Below are 17,350 nucleotides of genomic sequence, written 5' to 3'. Positions count from 1 at the left end.
GTTGGATCAGCAAAAGATTTTGGGCTGACAAGATGGTGTTGGGGGGAGAAGGCTCCTCTGGGTCCGGGAACATACGGGAAAGAGCATCTGCCTTCCCATTCTTGGATCCTGGGTGGTAGGTTATGTGGAAATTGAATCTGGAGAAGTATAGCCTGCCGAGGTCTTAGGCGCTTGGTGGATCTTAGATACTCCAGGTTTTTATGATCCGTGAAAATCATAATTGGGTGACTAGCTCCTTCCAAGAGGTATCTCCATTCTTCGATGGCTATTTTGATCGCTAAAAGTTCCCTATCACCCACATCGTAGTTCCTTTCGGCTTGGCTCAGTTTCCTAGAACAAAAGGCTATTGGGTGAAGCAGAGCCTTTGGGCCCTGGCGCTGGGAGAATATGGCTCCTGTAGCAACTTCAGATGCATCCACCTCCAGGATGAAGGGAAGTGTTGGTTCTGGATGCTGTAACACCGGAGCGGAAGTGAACTGACCTTTTAACTGCTCGAATGCTCTTTGAGCTTCGTGGCTCCAGCAGAAATGTGTATGCTGGCGATTGAGTTGGGTAATAGGGGCAATGATGGTAGAAAAGCCCTTAATAAATTTCCGATAGAAATTGGCGAAGCCCACAAATCTTTGAACCCCTTTCCTGTCTGAAGGTGCAGGCCATTCCTGGATAGCCAATACTTTCTGAGGGTCCATGGAGATTCCCTCAGTGGAAATTATGAGCCCCAAGAACTGAATGGACTGCTTTTCAAACTCGCACTTCTCCGCCTTCGCGTACAAGCCATGCATCCTTAAAGTGTTTAGCACCTTCCTAACATGATCCCGATGGAGTTCCAGCAAAGCAGAGAAAATCAGGATATCGTCCAGGTAGACAATTACGAAAAGGTCAAGGTACTCTCTAAAGATGTCGTTTACAAAGTGTTGAAACGTAGCAGGGGCATTACATAGCCCAAACGGCATCACTAGGTGCTCAAAATGTCCAAAGCGCATTCTGAAGGCGGTCTTCCACTAATCGCCCTCCCTTATACAGACTAAATTGTAGGCCCCCCCATAAGTCCAATTTAGAGAACACACAGGCTGTTCAGAATCTCTGGAATAACTTGAGCACAAGAGGAAGAGGATACCGATTTTTAATGGTAATTTTGTTAAGCTCTCGGTAGTCAATGCAGGGTCTGAGAGACCAATCATTCTTCTCAACAAAGAAAACACCAGCCCCAGCAGTGGAAGAAGAGGGGCGGATGAATTCTTTAGCAAGGTTCTCGTCTAAGTAATGTCGGAAACTCGGAGCAGTGCCATCCGCGAGTAAGACGTCGAGTCTCTGTTTTTTAGGCAGAAGGGGGATGTGTAGGTCCTTGGCCAATTTGATGTCCAGGAAACAGCTACAGGCTCCTGAGTCAATGACTGCCCATAACCTGACGTTCCTTCCAGCCACCTGCAATGACATGGGTAGAATGACATGGGTGGTTAAAGTCCCGGATAACTGAAGGTACGAAGGATGGAGCTGGCTGGACTTACTTGGTCATACTGGGCAGCTATGCAGGAAGTGGCCTGTGGCCCCACAGTAGAGACATAGATTGTCTTTCTGTCTGCTTAGCCTTTCTTCAGGAGTTAGGGCAGGTTGGAGAAGGCCAATTTGCATTGGTTCTACCTCAGAAGTGCCGATGGGTTGCGGAGTCGGGGCAGGAGCCGTTGGTCCTGGAATCTTTGGCAAAACCCATGTGGGTCGAAAGGTCTGAGTACACTCACCACGTCTTTCCTGTAGATGCCAATCCAACTGGGTAGAGAGCAGGATAAGGTTCTCCAAGGAGGAGGGAGCTTCCACCCTAGCTAACTTGTCCTTGAGTGATTCAGACAGGCCTAGGCGGAACTGGTACTTTAATGCCGCATCGTTCCAACCAGTATCTGCTGACCATTTGCGGAACTCCACTATGTAGTCCTCCACAGGCCGCCGACATTGTACTAGAGCATGGAGGGCGGATTCAACAGTGGAGGTCCTCTGTGGGATCATCGTAAAGGGTAGCCATGGCTTAAAAAAATTCCCTCACTGAGTTGAGTGCTGGGTTCTTTTGTTCCAGTAGGCTATGCGTCCAAGACTGAGGTTCTTCCGACAGGAGGGAGATAATGAACCCGACCTTGACCGCTTCCAGTGAAAGGTTCTGGCTTGTAGAGCAAAATACAGTTCACAGGCATTTTTAAAAGCTCTGAATTTACGTCGATCCCCAAGGAAACGTTCAGGAGTAGGAACTCGGGGTTCCGGAGGTGGTAATACCACAGTGGGAGTGGTGGTAGGAGGCAGACTGGCAGGCGCGGCTACTGGGTTAGGACTGGCGGAAAGATCCTGTTCCATAGAAGTAGAGATCGAGTGAAGACGCCCTTCCAAATGGAAGTATCCTTGCTGAAGATCTTTCACTGCTTGAGTAAGTGCCGTCATTTGCTGGCACAGGGCCTCTAGTGCGAACCATGACATGGGCCCTCAAGAAATTGCAGCCCTACCTGTATGGGCGCTCCTTTACCGTACTCACCAATCACAACCCCCTGGTATGGCTAAACCGGGTCTCTGGGAACAATGGTCGTCTGCTGCGGTGGAGCTTAGCCCTCCAACCCTATAAATGCAAAATGCCAATGCGGATGGGTTGTCCTGGCAAGCTGAGTTGGAGAAGTGACCCTCTGAACTGACCAACCCCAAGCTGACCCATTTGAAGGTCTCGCTGGGTCTGGCGGGTGTTACGCAACGGGGGAGCCTTGTGACGAACCCTCCCTTTGTGATAACATTTTGCCCTTTCTGTTTCAGTTTTCTCACCTTGGTAAAGCTGTATATGTTTAGCAGCTGTTATGTAGACAGGCATTCTACACTGTTTGTTTAGGGAAACGTGACCTGGTAGTCTTTCCCTTCTATAGAGTTCATACTGTATTGTTGGGTTGTAGGGTTTTGTTGTGGGTGGGGAAAAATTGGTGCCAGGCTGTCTGGTGGGGGTGGGGGTGAAGCTGTATATACTGAGCTGTGTTTAATAAAGATTGAGTCATTTTCACCCTACACGATGTTCCGACTCGTGGTTTGGGATATCAGGGAAAGATTGGTGTGATGGAAGCGTAGGCAGGACAGAACACACAAAGAAGATGGGGAACACAAAGCTTTATTGAACTCTGAAAGACACTCAATCAGGACAGTTCATGGCACTCCGCGACACGCGGCTTGTAGGGACACCCACAGTAAGCAGGCTCACGGGAACTCAACGGGACCTTGGTTGTGGCGTCTGGCCTCAACACAGCTCCTACACAGTGTACTACGGACAACAGGCTCATGGGGACTCAACGGGACTCCAGCTGTGGAGTCTGGCCTAACACAGCTCCCACCCTGCTTTCTAGGGACATTGGGCTCATGGAGACTCAACGGGACTCCAGCTGTGGAGTCTGGCCTAGCACAGCTCCCACCCAGATGTCTAGGGACATTGGGTGGTCAGTGAGCACAACAGGGACAGTTCAGGACACGGGTGGTCGGTGCACACAACAGTTACAGTTCAGGACACGGGTGGTCTGTGCACCCAACAGGGACAGTTCATGGCTTCTAGGGACACTTACAATAGGCATCTTGCAGGTGCTCAACAGCAGGCGGCTTCCAGAGGGATAGGCGACTTGTGGACGCTCAGCAGCAGACAGCTTCCAGGGACAAAGCGGTCAGCAGGCAGGACGGCTTCCCAGGGGCCCAACAATTAGCAGACAGGACAGCTTCCCAGGGACCCTCAGCAACAGACGGCGGCCCTCACAGCGGCCAGATTCTGCAGGGCCCAGCGATCAGCAACAGGGGCCCTCGCAGTGGCCAGGAACAGCAGTGGGAGTCATGGCCGTGGGATCTGAACTTTGAGGAGGGGGCTGATGCAGAGCGCTGCCTGCAGAGGCCTGGGCCCCACCCAGACCTCCCGCGACCGCGGTGGCCCCAGGGACAGCAACGGGAGGAAAAGAGCGTCCGGCTCTCACGCCGGCCTTTTAAAGCTCCCCAGACGCTTCTGGGTTGCCCCGGCAATGGCCAGCCCAGCGTCGCATTGCCGGGCAACGAGGCACACCCCCTCAACTCGGGCCACGCTGAGGGAGCATGGTCTTTGTCTCCGGTGGGCACAGAGCGCAGGAACGCCTCGTGCCCGCGCCATGCATGCCGGGGTGCGCAGAGACACCTTGGCGGCCTGCCGCTGAGGTCTCCTGGCAAGGGGTCCCCTCCCCCATCCTGCACAGCCTGGCTTCCAAGGCTGTGTAGGATAAGGACATGGCAAGCGGAGAGGAGAGGGGGAGGGTGACGGCACACCGTGACAACTCCTCCCCCTTCCATTTTACAAGTGCCGGCGAGGGGACCTCAATGGGTCTCCTTGGAGGCACTTGTGGGGCGTTGTCGCTCTCCATCATCTTCTTCCGCGTTCTGGTCCTCCACTGCTGCCACCAGTGTGACGGAAGCGTAGGCAGGACAGAACACACAAAGAAGATGGGAAACACAAAGCTTTATTGAACTCTGAAAGACACTCAATCAGGATAGTTCATGGCACTCCGTGACACGCGGCTTGTAGGGACACCCACGGTAAGTGGGCTCACGGGAACTCAATGGGAGCTTGGTTGTGGCGCCTGGCCTCAACACAGCTCCCACACAGCATACTAGGGACAATGGGCTCACTGGGGCTCAACGGGACTCCAGCTGTGGAGTCTGGCCTAGCACAGCTCCCACCCAGCTTTCTAGGGACATCGGGCTCACGGGGACCTAACAGGATTCCAGCTATGGAGTCTGGCCTAGCACAGCTCCCACCCAGCTTTCTAGGGACATCGGGCTCATGGGGACTCAATGGGATTCCAGCTATGGAGTCTGGCCTAGCACAGCTCCCACCCAGCTTTCTAGGGACATTGGGCTCATGGGGACTCAACGGGATTCCAGCTATGGAGTCTGGCCTTGCACAGCTCCCACCCAGCTTTCTAGGGACAATGGGCTCACGGGGGCTCAATGGGACTCCAGCTGTGGAGTCTGGCCTAGCACAGCTCCCACCCAGCTTTCTTGGGACATCGGGCGGTCAATGCGCACAACAGGGACAGTTCAGGACACGGGTGGTCGGTGCGCACAACAGGGACAGTTCAGGACACAGGTGCTCAACAGCAGGCGGCTTCCAGAGGGATAGGCGACTTGTGGACGCTCAGCAGCAGACAGTTTCCAGGGACAAAGCGGTCAACAGGCAGGATGGCTTCCCAGGGGCCCAACGATCAGCAGACGAGGTGGCTTCCCAGGGGCCCAAAGATCCACAGATAGGATGGCTTCCCAGGGACCCTCAGCAATGGCCCTCACAGCGGCCAGCTTCTCCAGGCCCCAGTGATCAGATGCAGGGGCCCTCGCAGAGGGCAGGAACAGCAGCAGGAGTCATGGCCATGGGGTCTGACCTTTGAGGAGGGGGCTCATGCAGAGTGCTCAGCGGCATGCCTGCAGAGGCCCAGGCCCTACCCAGACCTCCCACGACCGCAGTGGCCCCAGGGATATCAGCGGGAGTAATGGCCGTGGGGTCTGACCTGTGGTGAGGGGGCTCATGCAGAGCACGCAGCGGGGATGCCTGCAGAGGCCCAGGCCCCACCCGCACCTCCCACGACTGCAGTGGCCCCAGGGACAGCAGCAGGAGGAAGAGAGCATCCGGCTCTCGCACCGGCCTTTTAAAGCTCCCCAGATGCTTCCGGGTTGCCCCGGCATCGGCCGGCCCAGCACCGCATTGCTGGGGCAACGAGGCACACCCCCTTGACTCGGGCCGCCCTGAGGGAGCATGGCCTTTGTCTCCGGTGGGCACAGAGTGCAGGAACGCCTCCTGCCTGCTCTGTGCCCGTCGGGGCGTGCAGAGACACCTTGGCGGCCTGCCGCTGGGGTCTCCTGGCAGGGGGTCCCCTCCCCCCATCCTGCACAGCCTGGCTTCTGAGGCTGTGTAGGATAACGACGCTGCAAGAGGAGAGGAGGGGGGAGGGTGACATGGGTGACAATATGACAATATGCTCTTTGGTCAGTAAATGGAGTAAATTTGGAGGGTGACAATATGCTCTTTGGTCAGTAAATGGCAGCAAAGTACAAGAATCGATTTTACAGTGACGTTTACTAAGACAAAATAAATGCTTATTTACCCTATAAAGTTTAATGAATGCTAATTTAGCGGTTGAGTAGGACCCTCAGAGGGTCATAGTGAACTGTAAATACAGGTTTGAGGCTGCAATTAAGAAATTACTTACTGCATCACAAACTCTCTGGGAAGGGGAGGAGTTCCTGTGCAGAGGAGGAAGTGAGGGAGTCTGTGTCTGGCTGGTGTATGCTGAGAATGCCTGGTGAATCTGTGTGGAGCCTGGAAGAGGATTTACGGTTCACAGTGGAGTCTAGCGACGGCACCTAGGGAAGATTCACCGCGATGAGACCGGGAGACACGTGACTGTATGGTTCGGTTCTGGAGTGGATCAGGAAAAAGCTCCAAGAGCCTGCCAAGGAACTGTAAGTGCGGCTTTGCCTCAGCACATTGCACCACACGTGTTCAGTGACATTTTGGATGTACCAGAAAGCTACAAGAGACATACTCCATTTTCCTTTGGATTACAAATCGTATTGCGCAATACTTAGAGTGCACCCCAACGTTATACTGTATCTTGCTCAGTAACATTCAGGTGCAGCCAGGCTGCTTTCTGGACATTGGGGAAAAGTCCACAAGTACGGTTAGTGTTAGACAGTATTATTATTACTGTATGGTTATGCGCTGTTATCATTCTGTTTATGTACGCTCAACTACATGTTCACTATAACTGTTCAGTAAGCGCAATTGCTATAAAAGAACCACTGTCTGTGTCTGTGTGGCATCGTGTACCCTCTGAATCTGTGGGCCCAGCCCTCGGTTTTCCTTCACTTGTCTTGGATCTTCTCTTTATACAGCGAACCCTCGGCTAGAATTAGATATTTCGGACATAGGTCGGCTCAGTTTCCAATCTCCCGCGGAACTCGACAGGGCTGCCCTCTATCTCCCCTGCTCTTCGCCCTAGCTTTGGCCCTTCTGATAAGAGCTAATCCAGATGTCCGTGGACTTGAAATAGGTGGTTCCCACCACAAGCTATGCCTTTTCGCCAATGATGTTCTACTCTTTCTTACTTCTCCTCTGACCTCCTCCCCTACCCTCCTCTTGAGGAGTTTGGCTCTTTCTCTGGCCTTCCCATTAATCCCCAGAAATCGGTAGCACTTAACATATCCCTACCCCCCCGCCCTGGGATCTGGCCCATCTGAAACAGGTTCTCCCATTCTCCTGGTCACAGTTTTCTATCCCATTCCTAGGCATAAAGGTGACCTCTAACCTTACGGACCTAAACACGGCTAACTATACGCCTATGCTGACCCATCTCATGGCCCTCATGATCAAGTGGTCCTCCCTGCCTCTGGCCTGGTTGGGAAGGATATCAGTCGTAAAAATGTCTATACTTCCCAAAATACTCAATCTATTTAGAGTCCTCCCTATCCATGTACCCGCACATTACCTCGGTATCCTACAGAGCCGTATATACACCTACGTTTGGGGCACCACTCACCCCTGCATACCCCGCTCTACCTTACATCAACCAAAACTCAGAGACAGCCTTGGCCTTCCAGATATCAGCAAATACTACCAAGCGGCACACCTTCACAATTACCTAAATACCATGCAACCCATGAAATTCCCCAATGGGTCGCCCTTCAATCCATAGACTGTGACCCCCTTTCAACCGCTAACCTCCTTTGACCAAGACCCACTGACCGTCGCTCATTATTAAAGCCCATTACATCCCATTATATTTCATTATGGGACAAACTGAAATCTCGCTACGTCTTGCAATCACCACATAACCCCTTGCTTTCTTATCTCCGGAATCCAGCCTTCCCCCCAGCCTGGTCCTCCCCACTCTCCTTTAGACAATGGGCATCAGCCAATCTCCTCTGCACCCAACACTTCCTGAAGAAGGGTGGGTTCAAATCTTTTGCTTTACTTTGTGAGACGCATGCTCTACCAGCCTCAGAAATATTTAGATATTCACAACTACAACATTTTTATGCTCCATACACTACAATACCCTGTCCTGCCAGCTCAATGTCTCCCTTTGAACGAGCTTTCTACATAGACCCGCACAGGAGAGGCCTAATTTCATATCTCTACTCCCTCCTCTCTACCTCTGAATCCACGCCACCCCCGCCTTATGTCCACAGATAGGAGATAGACCTCGGTCGCGAATGGACCCTTCTGATTGGGACCTTATCTGGTCCAATACCAAATCCTCTTTGCAAAACGTAGTAGTCCTGGAAACTAACTATAAAGGCCTAACTCACTGGTACCTGGTCCCAGTGAGGATAGCCAAATATACTCCAAACTACTCCCCTGTTTTCGAGGTTGTGCGGTGGCAGGAACACATTATCATACTTGGTGGACATGCATGGTAGCCCATGCCTTCTGGGCTGACATTTTTCACATCTTGTCTAGACTTAGTGCAAAAACACTCACACCTTACCCGTTCATAGCCCTCCTAAACCTGCGCCCCCCCTAGTGTTACCAAGCTGCAATTTAAACTCCTTTTTCAAGTCACCACAGCTACCAAGCAGATCATAGCAAAATCATGGAAATCTCCCTCCCTAAACATAGTAGCAGTAAAGAATAAGGTTACACAGGCTATGATCCATTCTAAAGTGGAAGCCACAATCTTGGATACTATCCCCAAGTTTCTGAGAATCTGGAACCCATGGGTGGAATGTTTCCTCCCGTCAAACTTTATTGACTCACTCCCCCTTCCTTGATATACTCAAACCCATTGTCCTGACCCTATATTGAGTCGATCTTCGATATAATATGTCTCGAACCCTACTACACCACTCTTGGAGTCACACGTCCTCTTCCCGCCCCTCTATTCCTTCTCCAGTCCTTCCTATTCTTATTCCTCCCCCCCCCCACTCGACCCCCTTGCTTCTGACCTTTCCACACTGGCCTACCTCTTCTCTTTTCCTGAACCCTATACAAGATCCTGGGGAGCTCACCTCCATATCCACATTATACTTTGAATATACATGTCTACATAAGGTTTTGCCTTCCTCCCACCATCCAAGCTGTTGCATTTATGTATCTGAGATTCTCTCCCCACCTCTATAAGGGCACTATTCCTGTTGCCGCTAATACTCTTGTACACATGTTGCCCTATGGGCATGGAAATGCCCTATGTCTATGTCTCTCATCCCTTGTTAAACTAATAAAATTTTTGAACAAGAAGCTGGGCAAACTTACGGCTCTGTCTAGAAGGGGACTGAAGCATGGCGGCTCGGGAACAATACAATATCTGATCTAATGCTAGGTTAGAATCACCAGCCAAAATAACATCACCCTCAAACTCTGAGGCCAAGGAGCTTAATAAGGAATGAAGATATAACAGTCCATGGGCTGGTCATTGTCTCTGGATGCAAGTTGGTGTGAGAAAAACCTGTTGCCTGGCTATGCAGAGAGAGGCTTAGGGATGTCCACAACATAGTGGCCCTCACAAGGGTAGTGCTACATGCTAAAGAAAGAAAACTAAATATATTTGTTAAGGAATTATGATCATGAATGAATACATTCTTTAAAAAAACAATGTTTTGAAGGTTTCTAAAGAATATACTGTACATTAAAATGTATATTTATAAATAATATGAATAAATATAAATAGTTAAAAAAAATAATAAATACATACATTTTTGTGTCTATGGATAGTTTTTAAATTTTGTGTCTATGGATAGTTAGTAGAGATGAGCGAATCGAACTAGGCGAAGTGGAATTTGTTTCGAATATTAGAAAATATTCGATTCGCGCCGAATCCGAAAATTAGCAGACTTCGGATGCGCAAATCAAAATTTTTCCTAAAATGGCGGCGACATGTGTGGCGACGGAGCGGGGATCTCTGGGAAGGAGCGCAGACAAGGCGCGCTGACCCATAATGCATTCATTCATGACATGTGATCGCATTAGCCAATCAGCAGCCAGCCAGCCAGCACTGTGTAATGGTCGAGCTATAAATTGCGGCCATTTTAGAATTCTCCATTAGCCTCCAGTCAGTCAAGAGAGGCAGACCTGTCTGTGTAACAGAATCGTTACTTGGGGACACAGAACCGTTACTTAGGGACACAGAACCGTTACTTAGGGACACAGAACCATTACTTAGGGACACACAATCGTTACTTAGGGACACAGAACCGTTACTTAGGGACACAGAACCGTTACTTAGGGACACAGAATTGTTACTCAGGGACAGACACAGAATTGTTACTCAGGGACAGACACAGAATTGTTACTCAGGGACAGACACAGAATTGTTACTGAGGGACACAGAATTGTTACTGAGGGACACAGGATTGTTACTCAGGGACACAGAATTGTTACTCAGGGACAGACAGAGAATTGTTACTCAGGGACAGACACAGAATTGTTACTCAGGAACAGACACAGAATTGTTACTCAGGGACAGACACAGAATTGTTACTGAGGGACACAGAATTGTTACTGAGGGACACAGAATTGTTACTGAGGGACACAGAATTGTTACTCAGGGACAGACACAGAATTGTTACTCAGGGACAGACACAAAATTGTTACTCAGGGACAGACACAGAATTGTTACTCAGGGACAGACACAGAATTGTTACTGAGGGACAGACACAGAATTGTTACTGAGGGACACAGAATTGTTACTCAGGGACACAGAATTGTTACTCAGGGACAGACACAGAATTGTTACTCAGGGACAGACACAGAATTGTTACTCAGGGACAGACACAAAATTGTTACTGAGGGACACAGAATTGTTACTGAGGGACACAGAATTGTTACTCAGGGACACAGAATTGTTACTCAGGGACACCAAATTGTTACTCAGGGACACAGAATTGTTACTCAGGGACAGACACAGAATTGTTACTGAGGGACACAGAATTGTTACTCAGGGACAGACACAGAATTGTTACTCAGGGACAGACACAGAATTGTTACTCAGGGACACAGAATTGTTAATGAGGGACACAGAATTGTTACTCAGGGACAGACACAGAATTGTTACTGAGGGACACAGAATTGTTACTCAGGAACAGACACAGAATTGTTACTCAGGGACAGACACAGAATTGTTACTCAGGGACAGACACAGAATTGTTACTCAGGAACAGACACAGAATTGTTACTCAGGGACAGACACAGAATTGTTACTGAGGGACACAGAATTGTTATTCAGGGACAGACACAGAATTGTTACTCAGGGACAGACACAGAATTGTTACTGAGGGACACAGAATTGTTACTGAGGGACACAGAATTGTTACTGAGGGACACAGAATTGTTACTCTGGGACACAGAATTGTTACTCAGGGAAAGACACAGAATTGTTACTCGGGGACAGACACAGAATTGTTACTGAGGGACACAGAATTGTTACTGAGGGACACAGAATTGTTACTCAGGGACGCAGAATTTTACTCAGGGACACAGAATTGTTACTCAGGGACACAGAATTGTTACTCAGGGACAGACACAGAATTGTTACTGAGGGACACAGAATTGTTACTGAGGGACACAGAATTGTTACTCAGGGACACAGAATTGTTACTCAGGGACAGACACAAAATTGTTACTGAGGGACACAGAATTGTTACTCAGGGACACAGAATTGTTACTCAGGGACACAGAATTGTTACTGAGGGACACAGAATTGTTACTGAGGGACACAGAATTGTTACTGAGGGACACAGAATTGTTACTCAGGGACACAGAATTGTTACTCAGGGACAGACACATAATTGTTACTGAGGGACACAGAATTGTTACTGAGGGACACAGAATTGTTACTCAGGGACACAGAATTGTTACTGAGGGACACAGAATTGTTACTGAGTGACACAGAATTGTTACTCAGGGACAGACACAGAATTGTTACTGAGGGACACAGAATTGTTACTCAGGAACAGACACAGAATTGTTACTCAGGGACAGACACAGAATTGTTACTGAGGGACACAGAATTGTTACTGAGGGACACAGAGTTGTTACTCAGGGACACAGAATTGTTACTCAGGGACACAGAATTGTTACTCAGGGACAGACACATAATTGTTACTGAGGGACACAGAATTGTTACTGAGGGACACAGAATTGTTACTCAGGGACAGACACAGAATTGTTACTGAGGGACACAGAATTGTTACTGAGGGACACAGAACCGTTACTGAGGGACACAGAATTGTTACTCAGGGACACATAATTGTTACTCAGGGACACAAAATTGTTACTCAGGGACACAGAATTGTTACTGAGGGACACAGAATTGTTACTCGGGGACACAGAATTGTTACTCAGGGACAGACACAGAATTGTTACTGAGGGACACAGAATTGTTACTGAGGGACACAGAATTGTTACTCAGGGACAGACACAGAATTGTTACTCAGGGACACAGAATTGTTACTGAGGGACACATATTTGTTACTGAGGGACACAGAATTGTTACTGAGGGACACAGAATTGTTACTCAGGGACACAGAATTGTTACTCAGGGACACAGAATCGTTGAATTAAAGAGTATGTCAGACAACACGCAGAGGAGTGGCAGAGGAGGCAATGTTTTAGGAGCGAGCAGACGTAGCAGCAGAGGAAGGGGTCGAGGCAGCACTAGTCGCAGCCAGAGGCCAGTGCTCCCGGTGTCATCCAGCGGTCGTGTCTCCACCGACAACCCTGCCGTCATCGATTGGTTGGCTCGGTCGTCTTCCTCTTCCCAGGTCACCTCTGACACCTACAGCCAACGGTCGGTGTGTGCGTCAGACACAACCATTAGTTGGCATGGCCCGGGAGCAAGCCCACTGAAATCACGTGTCCTCTACCTGCCCCTGTCCTTTGCTGTTCCCTCACCAAGCGAAGTATCGCATGCTGTGGGCTAAGCCCCACTGTACAGTGAGGAAGAGCTAACAGAGGGCGGTCAGGAACGGGGGGAGACATCCGCCTCTTCAGCAGCCAGGCGAAGAAGTACTGGCGAGGAGAGTGGCATGGTAGCCGGTTTAGAGACAGGTCTGTCTCCTGACCCACACGCAGCCGAGGGGGCTAGTAGTGAGGCGGAGACCCTAATTGATGATGATGAGGCTGATCGCACTTGGCAGCCTCGTCGTCATCAGGCAATTGCTTCCGCATCATCAGGAGAAGAGGGTGCCAGCTTGCCAGCGAGCAAAACAGTCGGTGGGTTGCCCAGGAGGCAGCAGGGTCGCAGCAGTGTCAGTGGAGGCAAACGGCCACGGAGTAGAGCACCAGCTCCACTGCAGCCTACCACCACGGCCAGTAGTGGTGCCGGTGTGCACGGAGGAAGTAGCAGTCAGCCAGTGAGGAGTAGCGGGGGCAAAGTTTCCTATTCGTCGGTGTGGCAATTTTTCGTCAAGCCGCCCGAGGAAGTAAACGTAGCCGTATGTCGACTATGTGGCCAGAAAGTCAAGCGTGGCCATGTGCCCAAAGTGCCATGTGCCACTTTCAGGTCTCCTCACACTGCTGGTGCTGTCCATTTTGTCATAGGATGCTGGCAGATTACGGCCTCCCATTGCTGCGGCCAGGCCCCTAATCTGCCATGGGCCCCTGTACCGCCTCCTCATGCTGCTGCCAGGTCCACAGTGTCTCATGGGTCCCTGTACGGCCTCCCATTGCTGCTGTCTCCATCGCCACACTCTGCCATGTGCCACTTTCAGGTCTCCTCACACTGCTGCTGGGTTCCATTTTGTCATAGGGTGCTGGCAGATTACGGGCCTCCCATTGCTGCGGCCAGGCCCCTAATCTGCCATGGGCCCCTGTACCGCCTCCTCATGCTGCTGCCAGGTCCACAGTGTGTCATGGGTCCCTGTACCGCCTCCCATTGCTGCTGTCTCCATCGCCACACTCTGCCATGTGCCACTTTCAGGTCTCCTCACACTGCTGCTGGGTTCCATTTTGTCATAGGATGCTGGCAGATTACGGGCCTCCCATTGCAGCGGCCAGGCCCCTAATCTGCCATGGGCCCCTGTACCGCCTCCTCATGCTGCTGCCAGGTCCAGAGTGTCTCATGGGTCCCTGTACGGCCTCCCATTGCTGCTGTCTCCATCGCCACACTCTGCCATGTGCCACTTTCAGGTCTCCTCACACTGCTGCTGGGTTCCATTTTGTCATAGGGTGCTGGCAGATTACGGGCCTCCCATTGCTGCTGCCAGGCCCCTAATCTGCCATGGGCCCCTGTACCGCCTCCTCATGCTGCTGCCAGGTCCACAGTGTGTCATGGGTCCCTGTACCGCCTCCCATTGCTGCTGTCTCCATCGCCACACTCTGCCATGTGCCACTTTCAGGTCTCCTCACACTGCTGGTGGGTTCCATTTTGTCATAGGGTGCTGGCAGATTACGGGCCTCCCATTGCTGCTGCCAGGCCTGTAATCTGCCATGGGCCCCTGTACCGCCTCCTCATGCTGCTGCCAGGTCCACAGTGTCTCATGGGTCCCTGTATGGCCTCCCATTGCTGCTGTCTCCATCGCCACACTCTGCCATGTGCCACTTTCAGGTCTCCTCACACTGCTGGTGGGTTCCATTTTGTCATAGGGTGCTGGCAGATTACGGGCCTCCCATTGCTGCTGCCAGGCCTGTAATCTGCCATGGGCCCCCGTACCGAATCCTCATGCTGCTGCCAGGCCCGTAATCTGTCATGGGCCCCTGTACCGCCTCCTCATGCTGCTGCCAGGTCCAGAGTGTGTCATGGGTCCCTGTACGGCCTCCCATTGCTGCTGTCTCCATCGCCACACTCTGCCATGTGCCACTTTCAGGTCTGCTCACACTGCTGGTGGGTTCCATTTTGTCAAAGGGTGCTGGCAGATTACGGGCCTCCCATTGCTGCTGCCAGGCCCCTAATCTGCCATGGGCCCCTGTACCGCCTCCTCATGCTGCTGCCAGGTCCACAGTGTGTCATGGGTCCCTGTACGGCCTCCCATTGCTGCTGTCTCCATCGCCACACTCTGCCATGTGCCACTTTCAGGTCTCCTCACACTGCTGGTGGGTTCCATTTTGTCATAGGGTGCTGGCAGATTACGGGCCTCCCATTGCTGCTGCCAGGCCCCTAATCTGCCATGGGCCCCTGTACCGCCTCCTCATGCTGCTGCCAGGTCCACAGTGTGTCATGGGTCCCTGTACCACCTCCCATTGCTGCTGTCTCCATCGCCACACTCTGCCATGTGCCACTTTCAGGTCTCCTCACACTGCTGCTGGGTTCCATTTTGTCATAGGGTGCTGGCAGATTACGGGCCTCCCATTGCTGCTGCCAGGCCCCTAATCTGCCATGGGCCCCTGTACGGCCTCCTTATGCTGCTGCCAGGTCCACAGTGTGTCATGCGTCCCTGTACGGCCTCCCATTGCTGCTGTCTCCATCGCCACACTCTGCCATGTGCCACTTTCAGGTCTCCTCACACTGCTGCTGGGTTCCATTTTGTCATAGGGTGCTGGCAGATTACGGGCCTCCCATTGCTGCTGCCAGGCCCCTAATCTGCCATGGGCCCCTGTACCGCCTCCTCAAGCTGCTGCCAGGTCCACAGTGTGTCATGGGTCCCTGTACCGCCTCCCATTGCTGCTGTCTCCATCACCACACTCTGCCATGTGCCACTTTCAGGTCTCCTCACACTGCTGGTGTGTTCCATTTTGTCATAGGGTGCTGGCAGATTACGGGCCTCCCATTGCTGCTGCCAGGCCTGTAATCTACCATGGGCCCCCGTACCGACTCCTCATGCTGCTGCCAGGCCCGTAATCTGTCATGGGCCCCTGTACCGCATCCTCATGCTGCTGCCAGGTCCACAGTGTGTCATGGGTCCCTGTACGGCCTCCCATTGCTGCTGTCTCCATCGCCACACTCTGCCATGTGCCACTTTCAGGTCTCCTCACACTGCTGCTTGGTTCCATTTTGTCATAGGGTGCTGGCAGATTACGGGCCTCCCATTGCTGCTGCCAGGCCCCTAATCTGCCATGGGCCCCTGTACCGCCTCCTCATGCTGCTGCCAGGTCCACAGTGTGTCATGGGTCCAGGTACCGCCTCCCATTGCTGCTGTCTCCATCGCCACACTCTGCCATGTGCCACTTTCAGGTCTCCTCACAGTGCTGCTGGGTTCCATTTTGTCATAGGGTGCTGGCAGATTACGGGCCTCCCATTGCTGCTGCCAGGCCCCTAATCTGCCATGGGCCCCTGTACCGCCTCCTCATGCTGCTGCCAGGTCCACAGTGTGTCATGGGTCCCTGTACCGCCTCCCATTGCTGCTGTCTCCATCACCACACTCTGCCATGTGCCACTTTCAGGTCTCCTCACACTGCTGCTGGGTTCCATTTTGTCATAGGGTGCTGGCAGATTACGGGCCTCCCATTGCTGCTGCCAGGCCCCTAATCTGCCATGGGCCCCTGTACCGCCTCCTCATGCTGCTGCCAGGTCCACAGTGTGTCATGGGTCCCTGTACCGCCTCCCATTGCTGCTGTCTCCATCGCCACACTCTGCCATGTGCCACTTTCAGGGCTCCTAACACTGCTGGTGGGTTCCATTTTGTCATAGGGTGCTGGCAGATTACGGGCCTCCCATTGCTGCTGCCAGGCCCCTAATCTGCCATGGGCCCCTGTACCACCTCCTCATGCTGCTGCCAGGTCCACAGTGTGTCATGGGTCCCTGTACGGCCTCCCATTGCTGCTGTCTCCATCGCCACACTCTGCCATGTGCCACTTTCAGGTCTCCTCACACTGCTGCTGGGTTCCATTTTGTCATAGGGTGCTGGCAGATTACGGGCCTCACATTGCTGCTGCCAGGCCCCTAATCTGCCATGGGCCCCTGTACCGCCTCCTCATGCTGCTGCCAGGTCCACAGTGTGTCATGGGTCCCTGTACGGCCTCCCATTGCTGCTGTCTCCATCGCCACACTCTGCCATGTGCCACTTTCAGGTCTCCTCACACTGCTGGTGGGTTCCATTTTGTCATAGGATGCTGGCAGATTACGGGCCTCCCATTGCTGCGGCCAGGCCCCTAATCTGCAATGGGCCCCTGTACCGCCTCCTCATGCTGCTGCCAGGTCCAGAGTGTCTCATGGGTCCCTGTACGGCCTCCCATTGCTGCTGTCTCCATCGCCACACTCTGCCATGTGCAACTTTCAGATCTCCTCACACTGCTGGTGGGTTCCATTTTGTCATAGGGTGCTGGCAGATTACGGGCCTCCCATTGCTGCTGCCAGGCCCCTAATCTGCCATGGGCCCCTGTACCGCCTCCTCATGCTGCTGCCAGGTCCACAGTGTGTCATGGGTCCCTGTACGGCCTCCCATTGCTGCTGTCTCCATCGCC

At 52.2% G+C, this 17,350-nt stretch overlaps 1 protein-coding gene across 1 annotated transcript in view; it reads left to right on the top strand.

Moving 5' to 3' along the window:
- The first annotated feature begins 818 nt into the window (after positions 1-818).
- Positions 819-17,350, top strand: part of LOC149438454 (olfactory receptor 6N1-like) — a 42,340-nt gene continuing 25,808 nt past the window's right edge. The window contains exon 1 of the mRNA XM_089659962.1: positions 819-884. Coding sequence (XP_089516088.1) covers positions 819-884 — 66 coding nt within the window. The remainder of the gene's footprint in view (positions 885-17,350) is intronic.

This window comes from Staurois parvus, unplaced genomic scaffold (assembly GCF_062004578.1).
Source record: "Staurois parvus isolate SC_StPar_1 unplaced genomic scaffold, SC_StPar_1.0 ptg001192l, whole genome shotgun sequence".
NCBI classification, from domain to species: domain Eukaryota; kingdom Metazoa; phylum Chordata; class Amphibia; order Anura; family Ranidae; genus Staurois; species Staurois parvus.
Note: the sequence above shows the minus strand (reverse complement) of the source record. Positions and strands in the feature narration are given on the sequence as shown.